This window comes from Salarias fasciatus, chromosome 22 (assembly GCF_902148845.1).
Source record: "Salarias fasciatus chromosome 22, fSalaFa1.1, whole genome shotgun sequence".
NCBI lineage: Eukaryota > Metazoa > Chordata > Actinopteri > Blenniiformes > Blenniidae > Salarias > Salarias fasciatus.
Window position 1 is genome coordinate 2,389,659 of NC_043765.1, and position 21,983 is coordinate 2,411,641.

The 21,983-nt window shown below is 44.3% G+C and overlaps 3 protein-coding genes across 4 annotated transcripts; all 3 read left to right on the top strand.

Annotated features, from left to right (window-relative positions):
• The first annotated feature begins 4,244 nt into the window (after nt 1–4,244).
• On the top strand, nt 4,245–8,210 carry oscp1a (organic solute carrier partner 1a). The gene is made up of 11 exons (XM_030120682.1): nt 4,245–4,356; nt 4,533–4,562; nt 5,544–5,698; nt 5,795–5,962; nt 6,045–6,125; nt 6,209–6,312; nt 6,393–6,521; nt 6,673–6,727; nt 7,183–7,334; nt 7,968–8,028; nt 8,097–8,210. The coding sequence occupies exons 1-11, from the start codon at nt 4,245–4,247 to the stop codon at nt 8,208–8,210; spliced, it is 1,161 nt and encodes a 386-aa protein (XP_029976542.1).
• A 1,435-nt stretch (nt 8,211–9,645) lies between these two features.
• On the top strand, nt 9,646–11,293 carry lsm10 (LSM10, U7 small nuclear RNA associated). Its single transcript, XM_030082206.1, has 2 exons — nt 9,646–9,767; nt 10,547–11,293. The coding sequence occupies exon 2, from the start codon at nt 10,570–10,572 to the stop codon at nt 10,990–10,992; it is 423 nt and encodes a 140-aa protein (XP_029938066.1). The 5' UTR covers nt 9,646–9,767; nt 10,547–10,569; the 3' UTR covers nt 10,993–11,293.
• A 2,013-nt stretch (nt 11,294–13,306) lies between these two features.
• eva1bb (eva-1 homolog Bb (C. elegans)) lies at nt 13,307–21,043 on the top strand. 2 transcript variants are annotated; one of them, XM_030082204.1, is made up of 3 exons: nt 13,307–13,463; nt 17,438–17,578; nt 19,197–21,043. In XM_030082204.1, exons 2-3 carry the CDS (start codon nt 17,512–17,514, stop codon nt 19,622–19,624), a joined length of 495 nt encoding a protein of 164 aa, XP_029938064.1. In that variant the 5' UTR covers nt 13,307–13,463; nt 17,438–17,511; the 3' UTR covers nt 19,625–21,043. The 2 variants fall into 2 exon arrangements, with proteins under 2 accessions (XP_029938064.1, XP_029938065.1); XM_030082205.1 differs by having other exon boundaries at nt 13,309–13,467.
• Nucleotides 21,044–21,983: the final 940 nt, after the last annotated feature.

Here is a 21,983-nt window from a genome sequence, read left to right on the forward strand (position 1 = left end):
GTGAACTTTCATGTGGACCAACAACTCACTCTTTGTCCTGAAACTTTTGCCACATGTTTCACAAGAAAATGGCCTCTCACCTGAGTGAGCTCTCATGTGGACCACCAGTTGCCTCTGGGTACTGAAACCTTTCCCACATGTTTGACAGATGTTTTTATCAGTGAGCGTTTCTTCCCTCTGGCATAATTTCCGTTTCTTACGGACAGTTTCAGCACACATTTCCTCACAGAGAAGCTTTTCACCTTCAGCCTGCTTCTCTGAAACTGGAAAGTCCAGATGTTTGTTCTCATGGTGGACTTCAGAGTCCTGATGCTCAGTGTCTGGTTCTTCATCTGGTTTTCTCAGGACACTTTGCTCCTCAATACAAGGAACCTTAGAAGTTTGACTTTCAGACTTCAGAATAACACACTCTCCGTTCTGGCTGGTATCCAGATCCTCAACGTGTGGAGGTTCTGGTTCTTCCTGCTCTGGACAGCAGTTTGTTTCCTGATTAAAGTGCTGCTCTTCTCTACGGTCACGGTGCTGTTGGAGCTCTGCAGGGAGGAAAAGTACAAGATAAAACATAAGTTACATTGCTTCAACAGTCCCATCTTTAAAAAAAAAAAAAAAAACCTGGGATTTGAGCAGTGAAACTGAAAAATGTTTCAAAAATGTCAACGTCAGTTTTATTCATATAGCACGTTAAAAAAGCTCTTTGTCCATATCGTACAAAAAGCAGCACCAATTCCACACCACTGACTTGCTTTTCTCGCCCTTTTCAGCAACAAAACTCTCGCTTCCTCTACTAAACGCTGACGTGCTTCCAGAGGGGTGTGGGAGCAGACTTCACTGTCAGTCCTTCAGCCTCCGTTTCAAAACCAAGAGCACCATCTAGTGGCTCCAGAAAGTAAAGACAGTGGTTCATGAGGCCTCATTTCCACATCACTACCTGGAGGCGCTCAGCCCAGAAACATGCGAGAGGAAAATCAATTTTAAGATTCCCCCTTTTTCTGTTGACATCGTTTTGACAAATAAATCCAATTTCAATCTTTTATTGATGAATCGCACAGAGAAGCATGGAGCTCTGTGTGAGCGTTAGCCTGACTCCCAGTCAGCCGATTCGCCCAAAACACTGCAGTCCAAAAATAAAACCTCCTACGAATCAAGAATCAAGACGAATCAAACACTAAAAACATCACAGACACAGATGCTGCTTGTGTCTGTGGTGGATAAACCAGACAGCCATCAGGATGAAGACCCTCCAGCAGCAGCATTCATGTGTTCATTCACACTTTCCCTACCTATTCTGTGTAGCTTGATCTGAGGTTTCCAGATGCTTTCCAGCAGTCTGCGTCGATCGTCAAACTTCTCCTGGTACTGGACCATCGTTGGTTCAACCAAGGTGAAGACTTCCATCGCAGCAGCAGCAGCAGGAGTTCGTCGCTGGGTGGTCAAGGCTCTCACAGAATCCAAGAAATTGTCACTTTGACCATCAGTAACAGACACCTCCTGGTTAATGTGTGGAGCTTCATGTTGCTCCTGCTCCAGACTGGAGCTCGTCTTCTGGCCTCCAGTCTGCTGCTGTGGACTCTCTGGAGGGAAACAAGACAAAATACACAGATGTGATGGATGTGAAGGTCTCACAGTGACTCGTGTTGTCACAACACGGGGGGAAAAAAATTAGGAAGGAAGAAAAAAGGGGGTTGAATTAGCTGAAGGTAAAATAGTGAGTTAAAATGACTAAAATCACTAAATCCTCAAAAATTGATAAAAAGAGCAACAGTGAAAATATTAAACAGATATAAAATCACAAAATCACAAAAAAACTTCAAAAAGATGGGAAAAACCGAATAACTTAAGTTGTGAAAAAGAAACAAAAAATAAAAATGGTTTAAATTTGTAAAAACATAAACCACTGAATGGATGAAATGGTAAAACAGCTGTTTCAGTTAGAAAACCTGCATATTATGTTAATTTAGACAAATAACCACAAGACCAAAATCAGAAAATGTTGTTATTGGCAACATTAGACTGCAACTGTACACCAAACAGTCAAAGAACGGGAAAACTTTCCAACAATACAGCCAGAAATGAATAAAACAAACAGACCTCTAAAAAAATGGTAGAAATCTCTACAAGGGCTCATGCCATGGGTGACATTTCTTCAACAGTTAGATAATTAAACCGCTACAGCACTGAAAATGACAAAAACAAAGTAGAAATGATAAAGTCCTATCATAACATCAATAACAATCAAGTACAACATAAATCCTTCAACCAGTTCTCTCAACAAAAGCCTCAATCGGCCTGAACAGTTTATGAGTTCATTTTGTTGCGTTTATGTCTGTGTGTCCTCCATGTCTAATGTTTATAATGAACTGGAATAGAAGTCGAAAACTGATCGATTAATGATCACTTTGATGGAGAGACATGTTATTCCTCAATGTGCTGTGGAAGAGGTCTCCCTCTGCAAGATGGCCGCCGCGCAGGCACATCTGCTCCAATCCGCAGCAGCGTGAATGAAGCGTCTGTCTGTCTGTGATTTCTACCCCCACCAGACACATTCATGCTCACATGCAGACTTTTCATACCTGTTTTGGAGGACTTCATTTCCAGAAATGCGTCCTGTAGATGATTCTCCTGCTCGTGCTGAACGTTTGTTTGTTGAAAAGCAGAGAGGATTCCTGCAGCAGCAGCACTTCGCTCCCGGTAAACTCTGTGATGGGACCGTCCAGCAGCTGCGGTCAGAGGACGCGGAGCAACATGAACAAAGACACCGGAGTCACGAGAAGCAGCCGCTCAAAGGAAGAGTTAGAAACACGAACCTGCAGTAGAGACGAAGAGCAGACGCTCATTCACGGACAGTCAGTGAAGAATAAACCACGCTGATTTGTGTTCGCCGCCTGTAGCCGGCTTCCGGGGCGGGACTTCCGTTTGCAATGCACACCAACCAAATGAGCCGGATTTCTTCTTCTGTCGATTTAGTCAGTGTTCGTATCGGCCAACAGCGCCCCCACCTGAGCAGCTATTATAATCACACGAAAAAAAACAAGTCAAAAAACAAGGCAAACCGATCGAAAACTGAAAAGCAACGGTTAACTCCAGACAGAAATAATGGCAAGGCTGCTTCTTCTCTGCTTTTTTAATCGGAGAATCACAAAAAGCACCAGCGTCTTACTGACATCTACTGGGCATAGGGGGGAACTGCAGGTTATTATTAAATAGTTGCAGCGTTTTTATGAACCGATTGTTGTGTTTTCATTTCTTTTCCTATTACTTTAACGGTTACAGACTGAGAGGACGAAAATATTAACTCTTTTTGTAATTTTATTTTTTGTCAGATTTCAATTTATATTCTGCTTTTAACAATGAACACACTTTTATACAGAATCAATAGGATAACAGTGTTCTGTAAACAAGAACAAAACATGGAACAAAGACAGGAGGAGTGCACCGAACAAAGCAGCAGACCTCAAATTACACTTCATACCTGGAGAAATAAAACATTGGTACAGCCAGGGTGAAACTCTAGGACTTCAGGTTACCTCAGTGAAAAGGCTCCATATTTTTTGCATAAACCTTTTCCCTATCTATCAGTTTACTGTTTAATCTTTCATAGCAAGATATTTTAGACATTTTGTCAGATTCCTTCACTGAAATGTTGTGGTTTTGTTTCAGGCTTGCTGAAATACAGCTGTAAAGTAGTAAGTACTTCCAAAAGTCCTTACGTGGAAGGGTGAGCTTCTTCATGAGTTGTTCAATTGTTCAACTCAATTCAGCTTTATTTATATAGCGCCAATTACAACACAGTCATTTATTCAATAGTTCCTCATGAGCAAGCAAATTGATTAACTTGATTGACTTTGTATCTTATAAACTGCAAGTTTTGTTACTTGTGTCACAAAAAAAGGGAAGAATTAAAGAAAATCCTCCATTCAGGAGGGGGAAAATAATCTTGTTGAATTTATAAGCGGTTCCTTCAGGTGTCTATCAGTGGTGTTTTAAACATTGCCAAGGGTCAGGTTGAGTGTTCCTGATCACACGTCTGGCTTATCTTGTGTGGTTGGTCACTGTGCACCCTCACGTCAGCCTGATCCCGACCAATAAGCTGATCCTCTTCCTGGCCACCTGTTGCTTCTTAGTGAGCAACTTTATCTGCAGGAGCTCGATCAGATGAGATGCGCTGTCCATCAGGTAACGTCCTGCTCGCCACGACGGCAGCGCTGGGCTGATTTTAACGTTTTGGAGGAGTCAATCCCCTCAAGATGTCCGTGAGGACGCTGCCCCTGGTCTTCATTAACCTGGGAGGGGAGATGCTTTACATCCTGGACCAGCGGCTGCGAGCGCACAACACGTCCGAGGACAATTCAGAGAAAGGTAGAGCGGCCCGGCCTGGTTGGAGGAGTCAGTAGACCCCCGCTCGTCCCTCACCCCCCTTTAGTTCACTGTAGCTGTCAGATTATAGTCTGAGACATTCACTTCTCAGCTCTCCACACACACAACAACACATCTGACCAGTGTGTTTTCTCTCTTCTCGCACATGATGGATCCAGGAGTTTGGTCAGAGAATGACAGGAAAAGAGGTATCCTCCCTTCACTTCACCCCGTCCCGCTGTCAGCAGGAAAACAGCTCAGAAATAAAGACAAAACACTTCACAAATATCCAACTGCTTCAAATTACAGTCAGCATCACAACAGAACAATTCATGTCCAGCTCAAGAAATGTAGATTTAGAAGCCGAGAGACAAGCTGGTGTGTGAAGCCACGAGAGGTTAGCGAGCATGTGCTAATTATCTTTACAAAAAATCAAACAGAACTTTGTAAAATAGGGAGAACTGCAGTGATAACACATCTTAAAGCAATAGCTGAACCAACTACTTTATAAACAGAAGACACGACATGTATGTCCACTGAAACTAATAAAGCAGCCAAAGCAGTTTTAAAATTAGCTGCTGAATTATCTATAAAATCTGTGCGTATTAAGGAATAACTTCACAAAATGTTCACTTCAATTATGTAAACTCACATCTAATAATAATTCTGAATAAATACCATGCTAATAATGCTAATAAATGGCATGCTAATGCTAATAATGCTAATGAATACCAATAAATATCATACCTTTACTTTAACCTTTGAAATAAATGGTTACACATTGTGCTGGAAGTTCAAAAACGAAATTGTTTTTATAGAAGCGGTTGACGTGGTTGAATTGATAATTTACCATGTTCTTGTTTATTGTAATAACTTTGATTTCATTTATCTAGCATGAATAATGTGAAATTGGCTCATATCAAAAGGGGCCTGTAGCAGATAGGTCGGCTGACGAAGCTGGACAAAAGTTTGTCAGAATCACCGATGAAGCCTCTTTAGGTTTAATAATCAGGATTTACAATCAGTATCAGGTCAGTTCTATGCAGTAACATCAACAACAAAATATAAACCTTAAAATTAATTCCGGAACATGAGCTGAACTGTTGAGCCCAGGATGTCTCCTGAATGTTAGCTAGCTAGCTGGCCTTGCGCTCCGGCTGTGTTCATTCTGTTTGCTTGGTGAATCCCAGTGATTAGCGACATCGTCGGGACGTTGTTCAGCCAATCCTTCATGGACGAGCTGCTGAAGCCTCAGCAGCTGTACTCCCACCGCACCATGAAGACCGTGCTGACGCGGCTAGCGCACGCCTCCATCATGAGGCTGAGCCCCGCCAGCATGGACCGGGTGAGTCGGCCTCTCCTGGCTCCGGAGGAGGAGGCGGACTGCTGCAGGGTGGCGTTCGGTCCGGCACAACCTCGTGTCCCTGGTGTTTCCCCGCAGCTGTACGAGCTGATGATCATGGCGTTCAAGCACCAGGTCTTCGTCTGTCCGCGGCCCAAAGACCTGCTGCTCGTCTCCTACAACCACATGGACAGCATGCGGCAGCTGGTGAGAGACACGCCGGCGGTGGAGAACCGGGTGGAGGAGACGCACAGGAGGATCCTGGAGGTGGAGTTCCCGCCGCTGGTAGAGCCGTCCGTCCGGCGGCGGCGGTTCTCTGACCTGTGTGACCTCTGTGACCCTCTCTCAGGTGTACTCGGCGTTTTCAGAGGGAGAGCTTCAGCTGCTCAGACAGACTCTGCTCATATTCCTGCAGGACCTGCACGTCCGAGTGGGTTTGAGGACAGACTTTGAACCCGGGTCAGACTGGAACGACCCGCTCACGCTGCCTTTCTGGCTCCTCTCTCTCTTCAGGTTTCGCTCTTCCTCAAAATGAAAATCCAGAACCCAAACGGACGGTTCGCCCTGCCGGCCTCGGGCCCGGTGCCTCACAGGGTCGATGTTCCCGGGACCATCAGGTACGTACAGGAAACCCGCGGGAACCCGGCGTGAGCGTCCGGGGCGTCTCAGAGGCTGCATGTTCTCCCTGAGCCTGCAGGATGTTCGACTGTAAAGGTCGGGAGGTCAGACGCCGCCCGTTTCCCGCAGGAGGGAGCTACAGCTGCTCCGTCAGACCCGGGTCGTTCGAGCTGCACGGACCCAGGAGAACCAGGCTGGGCCTCAACGTGTGCGTACACACACACACACACACACACACACACACACACACACACACACACACACACACACACACACACACCGGCCAGAACATTAAGACCACGAAAACAGATCAGGCGATGATCAACTCCGGCATGATCTTTGTGTTTCGGTCAATAAAGGTACAGCATGGAGCATCCGGAGGAGACGCAGACGTCCAGAGCTCCTCCCGCTGAGGTACTGATGGACGTTCTCCTGCTTCGCTTTGGAAAACCGGAAAGTTCCCAAGAAAACAGATCACAGGCTCATATATGGCCGACAGTTTTCAGCTGCCGAGGCTGAGCTAATTCTCACCTCAACTGCAATAAGTTCTCTTGATTACAGAGTGAAAACACTCCTTTTCCTCAGTCATGTGTGTGTGTGTGTGTGTGTGTGTGTGTGTGTGTGTGTGTGTGTGTGCATGCTGATATTATTAACTTCTGGGAACACAGAAAACAGGTTCCCACTTACACAAAGCTGCACTTTGTTGTTTTTTTCTACTTCTCTACTGAGGCATTCTGAATCTGTCAGGAGTTTTTCCTGTGTGACCTCTTCCTCTTCCTCCTCCTCTTCCTCCTCCTCTTCCTCCTCCTCCTCCTCCTCCTCCTCCTCCTCCTCCTCCTCCTCCTCCTCCTCCTCCTCCTCCTGCTCAGGACAACACTCCCAACCTGCTGGCCAAGGAGGAGCTGAACCTGCTGGCCCGTCTGATGGGCAGCATGGACGCCCAGATGTCTCCGGCGAAGGACGCCAGCTTTCGATTCAACCTGTTCAACACGGTGGAGGAGGAGGAGGAGGAGGAAGAGGCGTGAGTGCTCCTCCCCGTCGTTACTCCTCCTGAGCCCTCAGGGTTCAAATCTTTTTAAAAGAGCTTTACTTTTATCTCCCCTGTCAGCACTTTAAGATATAAAGTGCTTTACAAATGAAATGTATTAATATTATTATTAGAATGATTAATTCTGACAAAATTCACTGCCAGTCGTCAATTTTTTGTCCACATTCAGGGAGCAAATTCAAGATCAGCTGGATTTTGTTTGTTGTTGTTTTTTTTCTTCTTCATTCTGCTTGAAAAGAAGTGGGAAGAAGAGAACTTGTTTAATTTCACCCCAAAGTCCTCATCAGTCACTCAACAGTGGTTAAATACTTTAACTTAACCTTTAGTGTTTTTTAAACTATTGTTTAATTTTTTTACTTCATTTTTTTAAATCAAACTTTTTTTTAACAGATTAAAAAAATAGTTTTTAGTTTTTAAACTTTTTTCAAATGATTTTCTTTCCCTTTTTAACTTTTCTGACTTAGTTTTATTTATAAAATACTCAGTTTTTAGTTTTTAAAGTTAATTTCATAAAGTTTTTCACTTAGTAAATCGCCATTTTTTCCCCTTGTTTTTCATGTCATATTCTTTTTTTAAAATCGCCATGTGTCTCCGTGTGTTTGTCAGCGGCCCGTCGTGTGACTGGAAGCGTCCTGCGTTCGGAGTGATCAACATCCAGGCCGTGCAGGTCGGTGGTCAAACTCTGCCAGCGTGAAAAACACAAAGATCAATAACGCAGAGATTTACTCACTGCAGGACGAAGAGACGGCGTCCGAGCTGGCTCGGATCGCCGGGCAGTTCGCAGAAAACGAAGAAAATCACAACGACAACAAAGGAGACGACCTGCTGGCCATGATGGACAACCTCTGACCTCTGACCTCTGTCCCCTCACTCAGGTCAAATCATCTGGAAGGAATTAACTTTAAGGCTTCATCTCTTTTAGTTTTTGTTGTTTTGCTGAATATTTAGGAAGAATCACAAACAAAACGGACTGTTTGAGATGTCTGCACCAAGAAAAACAAATTTAATGAATCAAATTTTGTAATAAATTATGTTTTCAATAAAGATTATATTCTTACTTCTGTGTTTATGATGAAAGACTGGTCTTTTGCCTGCTTCTATAAACTTCCTTTTTAACAGTTATGATCCTTTTTCATAATTTTGAAACATCATATAAACTATATAATGTTGATTTCTCCACTTATTTCAATCCAACTTTATTTATATTGTGCCAAGTATAACACCATTATTTGTAAAACCCAACTGTTCCACATGAGTCGGCATATTTCTTTATTGATTCTCTATAAAACAGACTGGAGCCTCTTTATTAGCTTTCATTTGTTAAAACATCCCAGTGAAGACTAACTCTGATTGAAACATCTGCTCTCACTAACATACAGAAGCATCAAGCAGTTTGTTGCAGATCTGCTCTCATCTCTATAAAATGTCTGTGGTTTACTTTTATGTGAGCAAATTTACTCTCCAAAAAGAATCTAGGACAACAGGTTGGGAAGTACGGCTCTAAAAATACTCACCATTCACAGTGGATGTTAAAAGATTGATCACTGTAAAAAATGGAGATTCAAGATTTCCTTCTTTTGGAGAGTTTGTTGACTGCAGAGGGCGGTGTTGTTCTGGTTATCTCAAGTAAATGAAATGAAATTAAAATTAAAAACAGTGAGGATCAGACATGAGAGACATGTGTCCTCATTTGTTTGTGGCACTGAGGCAAAATTTCATAAATCATTTTTGTTTGTTTGCTTGTTTTTTACTGTAATGTTTGGATGAAGGTAATTTTTTCAGTGCATTTGAATAAAAAAATCTGTTCAAAAAACTTCACTTTCTGAATTATTATGTTACAGTTTGGAACCATGTTGGTACAGTCAGAGACAGTTAATTCTTTAGATTAAAATTAATTATGTTGCATTTATCGTGATCATTATTATTATTATTATTATTATTATTAATAATAATAATAAATTGGATAACAATGAGTTTTGTTTTTTAAATCAGAGTTCAAGGAGTTTTTTGTTACTTTTAACTTTAATCCCTCACAATTCACTCAGAACAGCTAAGAAAATGAAAATAAACTACCCGTGTTTTTTTATTTTACATATCAATCTTTCCCTCTTCTTTCTGTTTTTAGGTTGTCTGTGTTCAGCTGAATTCACTCCCGATCGGTTAAGATTATCAATTAAATTCCACTGAACTGAATTTCTTGTACTTATTTTTTTTTTAAATAAAGATTTTAAAAAAAAACGCTGTTGACGCACAGACGTACAGCCCTGACGTCATCACGCTGCCGTACGTCACTTCTCCTGCGGGAAAACCAACTTGTTGACATGTCGGACATTTAGAGGGCTTTATCTCCGTGTGAGGAGGTTTACTGCGGCGTCTGCGCAGGAACTCACCGTTTAACGCACTCAGGTAAAAGCTGCGCGCGCTCCGGGAAAGATATCGCTGCATTTTTCACGTCTGAGCGTCACGTCGAGCTCGCGCGTCGATGCTAATGCTAACGGTGGTGCGTTCAGGGAGCGTCGGAACATGATGTGTTCAGGGACCTGCGAATTTTCCGAAGTTTGTAAAGTTATTTCTACCAAATCTTAGCTTTAAAATGTGTATTTAAACCATGACCTACCATATCGTATTTTTTTAAGTGTCCTTACTATGTAAAATGTCCGAAATCTCTGCTCTAAAATCATATTAGAAAGTTAAAAATATCAAAGCTTAGCTTTAAAATATCTTCATTAACTCTAAGCTTCCAAATCTGAGCCATAAAATGTTAATGATGTGGTTATTGTATTAGCTTTAATTTTATTTCGTGTTTGACTTCATCTTACCTTTCTTTCTTTAATGTTTCGTTTCTCATTGGCTGTGTTGAGGAAAACACGATTTTCCTACATGCACAGCAGTCTTCACTCTATTTAAGATGATTAATCTGGTTGAAATGTTTGTGTTAATGTTTGACGCACTTATGAAATCTTCTGGATCCAGAATCTGATGTGGATCCCACTGAAGATTAAAGGACTGGAACATGTTTCCTTCTGGTTTTGATCACAGTGCGTCAATCTGGCCCAACAAACCAAGAACACTGTAAAAATTTCTAAGAAAACTGATTCTCTGATTCCTGTGTGTGGCTGCTGAACTAAAATGCATTTGTACCTCCTGGTCTGCAGGTTTCTGACTTGTGTTCCTTCTGCCAGCAGGTGTTGCTATTCTCCGTTGGTCCATGGAGTCTGAGGAACCCTCAGGGTCCGGTTCTGCGGGATCCGGCTCGGCGGCGTCCGGCTTCGTGGACAGCTCCATCCGGGAGCGGACCATCGCGGAGAACAGCCTGGTGGTGCTGCTGCAGGGTCTGCAGGGTCACGTGACCACGGTGGAGCTGCGGAACGAGAGCGCGGCGCGCGGCCGCCTGCTCAGCGTCGACGCCTTCATGAACGTGCGCCTGGAGGACGTGCTGTACCGGGACCGGGCCGGCCGCTCGGCCCGGCTCAAGGACCTGTTCGTCACCGGCAGGAACGTGCGCTACGTGCACATCCCCGACGACGTGGACATCATGGAGACCATCCAGAGCCAGCTGGCCAAGATCCACCGCGTGCGCAACTTCGGCAGCGAGGGCGGCGGCAGGAAGGAGTTCCAGAAGAAGAAGTGACGATGTCGGAACGGGTCGATGTTCCCCGACGGCTCCGAGAGGAGAGACTCCAAACGCCTCAGACGGCGTCCGGACAAAATGACTCCATCATGATCGAGAACAACAACTGAAAACGTTTCAGCTTTTTTAAAACAAATGACCAAAACTTAATCTTGTCTGGACCTTTAAACCTGTGAAAGTTTAAATATATGTTGAAAACTAAGTTTATTTCATCATCGACGCTTCCAGGTGTCAACCTGAGAAAAGCAGAGAAAAAAAACTCTTCCACTTATTTTGTGTATTTAAATTTTTTTTTGTAAATAAAAAAAATGCGATCAAGAACTTTTTCTTCTTTTTTTTCTTTCTACAGTTGTGAAACGCGTCAGACTGGATTCTCTCTGAACTGCTGAACACTACTGACAGAGAAAGCCAAACCATTTTAAATGGCTAAAATGGCAAAACTTGCTCTATAAACAGTCATAACATTACTTTAAAAACAAAACTCATGTTCACATGGCAAAACTGCAAAAAATGGTATAAACAGCTGCAAAGCTCAATCCTCCACACATCCATCCACACCGCCTGATCCTGAGCAGCTGAACCGGATCACATGGATTCAAACGGTTTGAAGACTGTCGTCAAAGCAGCTCAAGAAGAAGAAGACATGAGACTAAACCCGCCGCTCTGGAGCCGCATGTGGCTCTTCAGCTCCTCCACAGAAGCTTTTTCCATTTTTATCATGTCTGCATGTTCCACTGATGTCAGAATGTTTTAATCCTCAGTATAAAAACAGCTAAAAGAGCCAAGACAGCTGGAGCTGCTAAAAAAAGCATGAAATCGCTAAAAACACTACTCAAAAAAATCCAGATAATACTGTAAAAGACGTCAAGATAAAATGATTAAACTTGTTTGAACAGCTTTTTTTTTAAGAAAAAGAAGAAAAGAGAAAAGAGAAAAAAAGGAACATTCAGATATTTTCTGTTAAGTTATACAACATTAAAATCAGATTTTAATTTTAAAAAAGCCAGATTTTGCAAAAAACAAAAACCTGAGATTAAATTAGAAGTTTAAAGAAAAAGATGAATTTGAGTTGGGAAAAATGTAGATTTTTTTTTAGATTTAAATTTGGAATCCTGAGAAAATAAAGCCAAAATGACGAAATTTCAGGTGAGGAAAACATAAAAAGTTCAAAATTTAAACAAAACATCAGACTTTAGAGGAGTTAAATCCAGACTTTGAGATACCAAATAGAATTTTGAAAAATTTTCTCAGTGTTACATAAGAAGTGAAAATAGATGATTGATAAATCTGATCACCTCTTTATTCCTGATTCAATCAAACAGGTGGATAAAAAGTTTGATAAAAACTAGAATTCACCATGAAGCTTTTCAGGAAAGTGAAGAAAACATGAGTGAGTGTGGAATCAGGAAAACAAGCAGCATCCCTGCGCCGGCAGCCGGATGGGAGTGTGGAAAGTCTGCTGAAAGGAAGAGTGTGTTTAGCTTGGAGAGTGCTGTCCTCACACACACACACACACACACACGCAGGGGGGAATGTGAGGAATCTGCAGAGGGAATGTTATTGCTGGGCAGCGTCAGGAAGAGGTCGGCCTGACTCAGACGTGTTGTTCAGGAGTGATTCAGCCGCATAATGACGGCTCTCTGCTGCCCTCAAACCCCACGGCTCTGAGAATAGCAGCTGACAAACACTCACCGGGAAAACAAGCCTGGACGACAGTGGACCGGCCGGGAGAGCTCACACTGCTGGGGCCCGCGGTTTGATTCCCACCTCACCATGCCTCTGCTTTAAAATGTTCCTGGTAAAACACTGAACCAGTTATTAAGATTATAGAGCATCTTCCTCCTCTAATATCCAGATTATAGAGCATCCTCCTCTAACATCAGATTATAGAGCATCTTCTTCCAATAACCTCCAGATTATAGAGCATATTCCTCCTAACATCAGATTAGAAAGCATCTTTGTCCTCCAATATCCAGGTTATAGAGCATCTTCCTCTACTAGCACCTAGATAGAGCATCTTCCTCCTCTAACATCCAGATTATAGAGCATCTTCCTCCTAAAAGTCTTGCTCCTGTTCTCCAAAAGCCTTTTCAGCTGCTAATGTTTGGAAACTCCTCCCCTAAAATACATATTTCACACCTTCACCGCCCTCTTCGGGGGATTATGAGACACAAAGCGCTCAGTGCAGCCTCAGCAGCAGCTCGGCCCGGGAGACGTTTCCTGTTCCACCCTGGACTCCGACACAGAGAACAGAGCTCGGAGCTCGGAGGGAGAGGCTGTGCTGTGGTGCAGCTCTCACTCACAGGGCTCTTTTATTCTGAAGTCAGGTCCCCAGGCAGCACTTCCTGTTGGAGGGATGAGAGGGAGTGATCGTCCCAGCACAGCCCTCAGTCTGACTCAGAGATGGGACCTTCAGTTTCTCTCCCAGGGAGCTCGGTGGTGGCGACGCTGTAACTTCATCCTCAAGCAAAGTGAGTACGTTCGTGTTTTTTCTGCTTTCTCCTTTAAAACTGCTCCCTGAAACTTCAGATTCCTGCATCTCGCCCTCTGCTCAGAACTATTAAACAGAGTTTATTAGAACTTTTTATGAAATGACCACAAACCATCAAAGTCTCTGTATTGTAAATTTGTACTGAAACATCTTCAGCGTCTGTCTTTTCAAACTAATTGTTCCTCACAAATGCTATGATTTTGAATATTTTGACATTTTGGAGTTTGTGAAATGTGTTTTAAACAGTTTTATCTAGTTTTAACAGAAAAAAAACTAATTTGAATATTAAAACATAGACATCTGACATATGATCTGCTGGAGAACGTCCTCTCTCGCTTCTGTGGCATAATGGACTCTGTGATTCAGGGATCTGCAGCTTTGCTTTTGGATTAAACACTCCGGGTCGGGTCGGCCAAGTGGACAAATCTGTAACAGCAACGATCTGAAGTGAAAAACGTAAACATTTTGCTGATGTTTTTTTGTTTTGTTTTTTTTTTTTTTGATACACAACGGAGCTCAGAGCCTCTGAAAACATCCAGACTCCATCATCTTATAAACGGTCAAAAACGACACTTTCTGGAAACGCCCAGGCTCCCGGTCCTGGTCCTGTTCTCCACGCTCATCGTAAACAGTTCTTCTGCACATGCTCAGTAGATCAACAATAAGAACAATATTTTCCTTCCATGAGCTAACGTCGTCTTTTTCAGAACGTCGTTGTGTCGATTCGTTTTCACTTGAAGCGCTGTCGTGTAAACGAGGTCGACCGTGATCCAAACCCTTCACGTCTTTCTTGCTGAGGTTCGGGTCTCTGGGACTCCTCCAGGCACCGGACTGAGCTCTTCCCGAAGAGGGAAGGCGATGGATCAAACATCTTCTGAGTCAGTGGGAAGTCAAGAGTCTGACCGCTGGGAGAAGACAGGAAGTCCGGAGGTCCCGGCTGGAAGTGGTTTGGCTTTGCTCCCTGTGCAGTGGGTGAGGTTACCCATGAAGACTCCGTGGTCTTGCTGGACCACTTCATGTTGGCACAGACACCCACGGTCCAGTCTGAACCCAAGAGGCGAGAAGCTACTGGAGTTCTGAGCTGTTCACGGACTGCCCAGGACAAACACCACGCTCTAACTCAAGGACAGGGTCTAAGGAGAACCACCAGAAGTGGCTTTGAGGAGATTCCAGGGGTCCAGCTCAGCTGGGCCGGAGATCCTCAGACCTCCAGTGAGGCCATCGATGTGAGATCCATAAACCCGGCGTCAAGTTGGACTTGTTCAAGGCGAATGTTTACACCTCCAACAACCAGTTCTTCATCGTCTGCTTTACGTACATGATGTTGTCCTCCTGGGAGCGTGACCCCAACATTTAGCTTTCGGGTGCGAAATGGTTTCAATGTGGATCCTTCAAGTCTGAGTCTCTCAAGGAGAAAGACGCCCCCTTCAGGTCTGGAGGAAGAACCTTCCAGGGTCCAGGAGTTCTGGGTTTTGAGAGTACAAATCCCTGTGGAGGTTCACCAGTCAGCTGAGGAGAGTCTCCGGGTCTGACCCGGGACCAGCAGGAGGGATTATCGGTCTGGTCTGGCCCGGTCTGGTCTCAGAAGAACAGGGACAGAGGCTTCTGGGCTTCGTCGCTCTTAAACAGGGTTCTCACATCAGTTTCACCTCGTTGTGGTCACTTTAACGGTTTCTCCCCTGTGGACCAGCAGAGGTTTCAGATTACATCTTTGTGACTGCAGCTGGATTATCTGAACAGGAAGTGTGTGTGTGTGTGTGTTTGGGGGGGGGGGTTGAGTGGGAGTTGAGTTTATGGGGGTTCACACAGCTGCTGGACATGTACAGTTATTGGACCGGTCTGGGTGTTAAATCCGTCTCCTCCAGACGTTCGTCGTCTGGCGTCTGAAGCGGTTCCAGCTTCACATGACAACCACAAAGAGCAACAAGAAAAGAAAAGAAGAACACATACAATACTTTGAGTCGTTTCAGTCTATATTTAAATTCTGTGAATCAAAGCGACTTCTTTAAAAATCCGCGTCTGCGTCTTCGGCTTTTAAACGTCACCAAGCTGCCTTCAAATCAACATCACAGCACTTCATTTCTCCAGAAATACTCACCGGTCACCGCCTTCCCTTTTCAGTTCCAGAGAAAGACACGATGTACAGACCGTCGTCATAAATGTGACTGTAGCTTCTTATAATCTGAGCTTCACTGTAAAGAGCAGAAGCTCGTGAGATCCACACTTCCATTGGAGAGCAACTAAACCTTCTTTTACAGCTAAATGAAGTTATTAACAAATATATTTACCTTAATTTTTACCTTTAATGTGGATATAAGTCGATTTATTAGTGGATTTCTGACTGCTCTTTAGTCGACTGATTAAAATCCATAATAGACATTATCACAACATATTTTTATGCCACATATATTCTGACTCATTGCAAAAATCTGTGATTAAAACTTCATGTGACAAAGCTAACTGATGCTAAGTGTTGTGATCTGTAGCTTCATATTTCAGATTTATTTTTTCATCTGTCGTTTAAACACCATTATCAACGATCATCACCGATCAACATTAGATGAAAGTGATGAAACTGTGCAGTTTTCAACTTTTCAATGTCTTAATATTCAATGAGTTCGTGCTTACCTGAGCTCACAGCTGCTCTACGGCGGCGTCCATACGGCGTTTTCACCATCCCGATGGGCCAGCGTTCCAGAGCTCAAGAAGCAGCTGAACAAAAGACATAATTGACATTATTTTCAAACATGACCGTCCTGTTTATATTCCCAAAACAACCCTTTCATTCGTTACCGTCTGAGCTACGGCTTGTTATCGTGGTGATTGCTTTAAAATGTTTCAAATGTTGTCTAAAATGGTCACGAGTACAAAAATGTAGCATTTTCTTGCTAACAGTCGGTTCAGTCTTCAGTATCAAGTCTTGTTTTAAATCTAAAAGTAAAGCTAACTGTTGCTTCTTCTGTCAATCTTTCCAATCAAATGCGTATTCAGAAAAAATTTTGCAAACCATGTAGTGAGCATGTTGGGCCACTAGTTGGCGCATCGCCCAACATGCAGCCAAAGCTTTTCCGTTGGCACCGTCATGTGATCAGGACCTCAGTTTTCCACAGTGCCAGTGACGGCGGACGTTTCCTCCCTGCGGTCGGAGAGCGTGGGAGTGCCGTCCGCCTCCCCGGGGAGCGTGTTCCTCATGCTCCTCGCGGTTCCTCACGGTTCCCCCGCCCTGATCCCTATCTGGGTGACTCCTGGCAGACCCCGCGCCCCCTCGGCAGCGCCGCTTCTTTATTTGTTTTAGGCCTAATTAAAGCTCCAGTCTCTGGTTCGGAGGCCGACTACTGAGAACTGCACCCTCCATTAACTGCCCCCAGACCTGAACTACATAAGAGGGCAATTTGGTCTCAGCGCAGATCGAGTCCACCACTGTTTGTTTTCCATCATTAAAGTCTGACCTTTGAGACATGAACAGCAGACACATCTGACTCAAGTTTTCTCCAGATTACATCTTTTTGAGAGTTTTCTCCTGCAGGTTTTCTGAAACAGAAGAACTCAGGACCTGTTCCACGTGTTCTAGTGACGACGGGGAACTTTCATTGTGTTCACATGACAACGGAGTGCGGAGCCACTGAAAACACAACTTTTTGAAAACCAGTTTGGCGCCAGCGGCTCGTTAGCTTTACCGTTTCCTTTGTTTTCTTTCTGCACTAAAACTTGACTCTCTTCCCGAATCGCCGCCCCTTCGGTTGAATCTCCTCCAGAGTCACATGGTGAGTCTGACGGGTCACTTTCTCCGAGCGAAACAGCCGGAAAGCAGATAGAAACAGTCCCAGAGGGTCTCTGAGGGTCCGACACGCCGCCGCCCCCCCAAGGCATCAACATAAAACACTTCTGACGAACAGGATGTGCCCCTCTGGTGACCTTTGACCTCACGTGGCTCCGCCTGTGTGCGTCCTGCAGGACCGGCCTCGGCGCGGTGCGGCAGTGGACGGTGTTGAGGGGCGATGCTGTCGGGTGTTTGAACCCCCCTCAAGATGGAGCCGGTGAAACGAGACATGGAGCTGCTCAGCAACAGCATGGCCACCTACGCTCACATCAAAGGTAAATAAAAGGTAACGGCGAGGGACCCAACACGAGGCCGGGGACCCCATCGGGGCCCCAGATGGAGAAAAGGCGCTCAGGCGAGGTGGAAAAGGTTCACATGCTAAATCTGATAAAGCATAAATTAACTTCGCTCAGTTAAAAAAGATCCTCAGAAGATAAAGATTGTACACAAACTATAAAAACTGCAAAAGACAAAACTCAGGTTAACATTAGAGTGTATTTTAAAAAGCAAATATTTTGATTAATTATGACATTTTTTACTTATTGTGAAAACTAAAATACAAAACTTAATTAGTTCTGATTAATTAAATTCAATTTACATGAAAAAACTAAATTCAGTATTAAAAAAAGCTAATAAAAATTTAAACTTACTGTTATGTTTAAAACAATGAAAACATGTTAACAGCTCTGTATAAAAGGTAGCTTAGAAACAAAATTGAAATTAGCCTGAAAACAAAATTGACATTTGCAGTGAAATATAAAAATTCCCCATGAAGTTAGAAATATTGAGTTAGTTTTATAAAAACAAAATTCAGATTAGCATTGACGTATGAGACTCAGCAGGAAAACAACGTAATAGTTACCTTAGCATAAAAACTGAATTTCTACTGAATCATAAAATTCAATCAGCATTTAAAAAGTTGGTTTAACAAGTTAAAAATGTAAGCGACTACTGAAGTAAAACTTAGCCGTACAACACAAGTGTAACGTTAACAATAACAAAGTTAATATAAAAATATAAAACAAGTTTACATTGAAACATAAAAATTTGCATGAAATCACAACCGTCAAGTTTTTACCATAAAACAGGTTAGCAGTGATGTGAGTTAGCATGAAAACACAGCGCCGCTAAAATCAGTCAAAAACACACAAATTCTGTTCAACTATGTCATGGGTGCGGGATGGAAGGACCCACGCGCAGGCAGCCAGGTGGCGCTCAGAAAGTCCTTTATTTGCAGGAACAGGAACGCAGGGATACAGGAACGCAGGGATACAGGAACGGAGGGATACATGAACGCAGGGATACAGGAACGGAGGATTCAGGAACAGGAACGCAGGGATACAGGAACGCAGGGATACAGGAACGCAGGGATACAGGAACGCAGGGATGCAGGAACGGAGGATTCAGGAACAGGAACGCAGGGATACAGGAACGCAGGATTCAGGAAGGAGTTGGGGCGGGCCAGGACACACACAGGGAACCAACGAGACACACCAGGAGAGCAGGGCTTATACATAGGGACAGGTGCAACCCATTAGGGCGGTAACGAGGGAGGCTGAACATGAGGGCAGACAAACAAAACAGGGCCCGAGCGCCCCCACATGGCCGCAGGGGCACAGGGTGTGACAGTACCCCCCTCTCAACGTGCGCCTCCTGGCACACAACGAGGCCACCATCCCGGGCAGGGGGGGGGGGGGGCACACAGGACGGGACGGAAACCAGACAGACTCAGACTCGAACAGGGACGGGGACGGGCTGGAACTGCACGCTAGCAGCAACAGGAACAGGATCGTTAATCGTTAGCATTAGCATCGGAGCTACACTAAGTTAGCCTATGTTTCTGGAACAGTATCGGAGTGTGTGAGTTTGATGGGTTGAATGTGTGTTTTTCAGCGAACCCAGAGAGCTTCGCGCTCTACTTCATGATGGGCGTCTGCTTCGGCCTGCTGATGGCGCTCTGCCTCCTGGTGGCCAGCATCACCTGCAGGGCCCGCCGGCCCCGCGGGGCGCCGCCGTCCCCGGAGAGGAGGCAGCTGAAGGAGTCCAGCGAGGAGGACGAGGACGAGGACGAGGACGAGGAGGACGAAGAGGAGGCGGCAGCGGTGGTGGAGTGGCGCCCTCCGGCGGACGGAACCCTGCGGAGCGTCAACGTGTTCTCCTCCGCCGAAGAGCTGGAGAAGGCACGGCGGCTGGAGGAGCGCGAGCGCATCGTCAGGGAGATCTGGAGGAACGGGCAACCGGACGTCCTGTTCACCGGAACCGGAACCATCGGACGAGGAACCGTCGGACCGGGAACCCTGGAGCGAGGCCAGCGCCACTGAGGCCGGCTCACGAGCCACGGCTCCCGGAAGCTAGCGGCTGCAGTACCGCCGGGCGTCTGACGGGGGCAATGCTGAGGGTTCCTCCAGCGGCGTGTGACGCCAACTCTTCTTCTTGAGTCTTAAATGAGCGCGGCGCCCTCTGGTGGACGTAGGAAGAGAGAACCTGCTCCTGGTTTCCCCCTTTGCGTAAAAGACTGGTTTTTGTGTTTCACTCAGCTTTTGAGTGAAATTCCTCACAGCTTCTGACATTTGTTTTCCAAATAGAAATACGTTAAAGGAACATGTTTTTTTTCTCATTCAGTGAGATGCCACTGAGAACATGTCGACGGTGACTCAGAGTAACAGAGAGAACAGACTTCCTGTTTCTGTAGTCACTGACATGTAGTTTCAATTACTTCAGCATTTTTTACTTGTTTCGCCATTTTAATTTTTTTTTTTACAGTCGTTATCTTAACTTTTTTTTTTTCTGAAAAAAGAATGTTTGCAGCCTTTTTCGTTGCTTGAGCTGCTTCTTTGGCTGTTTTGACTCTTAAAGGCGTTTTGCTCAATCTTCTGTTTCTAGCAGTGTCCAGGTTTTCACCTTCATCCTAGGGTTTCAGTTATTTTACCTCTAAAGCCAAGAGGCCAGAGTCCGTTTGTCAGAATGACATTTATATGTCAATAAATCATTTAGAGAAAGCTTCAGGGAGCAGAACCCGACCCCGGCCTGATACTGATGGATGGAATTGATGGGTAGGGAGTCGTAGCGAGGCGGGCGGAGGTTATAGATCCAGTCATCTGACCCCCTCTAAACTATCACTCCTCTGAAGTACTTCTGATATCCTAATAAGAATTTGTTTTGAATAAGACGGTTTGAGGTCTGCTCCTGGAGATAATCACTTCTAATCTAACGCTGCCCCCGATGGCTCCCGGCGGAACTGCAGCGTTTGGTCTGGAAGCGTTCTGTTCATCTGAAGACGTAAAGACGACGAAGTCGTCCAGACTAACTTCTTAAAAACATTTTTTTGGGGATGATGAAGCCACGAATCTGAGATTGAAAAGGAGTGACTTCTCCAAAACGTCAAAATGAATCAAAACCTTCTGTCAAAGGAATAAAATTCAATGTAATTTCCATTTATTCTCCTACTAACAGGAGTCTCGACTCAGTCGGTCCATCGGTGATCAATATGTTCGGTCTGATCAGTGTCTCACGTTGCATTTCTTCCCTTCATCTTTTCTCATCTATTTATTGACTTTTGGACTCTTGGGGCTTCCATCCTGTTTCAATGCTTGTGGATATTTGTCTTTACTAACTGCTGGAATGTGAAGAATTAAACCACTGTGGTTTTTAAGCTGTATTTCCAGTCATTGTCACGGCGGTGCGCTGGTCTGGACAGCGTGGAGGAACCCAGGTTTGAGTCCTGGTTCTGGTATAAAGGGCAGGATGTGTGAAATGATGGCTGGACAACAGGATGTAATCACTGCGGTGCAGCTCAGGAGACGCAACTCTTCCGTCCAAATTAATTGGTGAAAATGAAAATCTTTGATTTTACTCTCAGCTGTTTCTTCACGGCTTCAGGAGATGCAGAATGTTCCCATGGGTCCAACGTTTTCTGGGTCCAGAAAGTAAAAGTCAGAGGGAGAATATAAACTAGCTCTTATTTTGACTCTGGAATTTTAAAGCAGTGGAATCGGTCTGAGAGCAGATCATCAGGAATCATCAGATTCCCACAGAAAGGCTCCAGCCTGTCCCAGTTCGACCCTTTGACCCCGTCACTTCCTCTCCTTCTGTTCCCACATTCATCTCCTGCTGGACTCACATCTGTCCAGACTCTGGGAGTCTGCAGATCTCCCCTCTGCAGGACTTCCTCACTCAGTCCCAGATCCTCTGATATCTACAGCGTTAGTTTGATTTGATGAAATTCAAGTTTTATCCGAAAACCAAGTGTCTTTCCAGCTTCTGCCTGAAAACCATCTGACTTTAACACTGAAAATAATGTGGGTAAAAAAAAAAAAAAAACCAAAGCAGGACTCCTGTTTTGAGAAAGCTGGTATGACTAACAGTCTCACAGTTCAAAGGTCACCAACAATTTTGTTCCCTAAAACAATCTATTGCACATTCAAATCTGATGCTCACACTTCAATTTTTATTTTTATTTTGCATGTGTTAAAATTCCACGAATGACCCAGTGTATCAAATCAAACTTTATCTTTATCTTTATCGGATTCTCTGATCTATAAAACATTTTTCGTACATAATGTAGCACAAAATGCTTTACAGGATAAAAAAGCTAAAATTAGCTGATAAAGTCCTGTTTTTCTTACATTCTTAATATGGGGGATAAAATCCAACTCAGAGTCAAAGAGAACGCCCAGGCGT

Bases quoted from the DNA above. Each gene is read 5' to 3' on its own strand.
- eva1bb (XM_030082204.1), top strand. From the start codon at position 17,512: ATGGAGCCGGTGAAACGAGACATGGAGCTGCTCAGCAACAGCATGGCC. The intron at 17,579-19,196 runs GTAAATAAAAGG...TGTGTTTTTCAG, and splicing joins CACCTACGCTCACATCAAAG to CGAACCCAGAGAGCTTCGCG.
- lsm10 (XM_030082206.1), top strand. From the start codon at position 10,570: ATGGAGTCTGAGGAACCCTCAGGGTCCGGTTCTGCGGGATCCGGCTCG.
- oscp1a (XM_030120682.1), top strand. From the start codon at position 4,245: ATGTCCGTGAGGACGCTGCCCCTGGTCTTCATTAACCTGGGAGGGGAG. The intron at 5,699-5,794 runs GTGAGTCGGCCT...GTTTCCCCGCAG, and splicing joins GCCCCGCCAGCATGGACCGG to CTGTACGAGCTGATGATCAT. The intron at 6,728-7,182 runs GTACTGATGGAC...CCTCCTGCTCAG, and splicing joins CCAGAGCTCCTCCCGCTGAG to GACAACACTCCCAACCTGCT.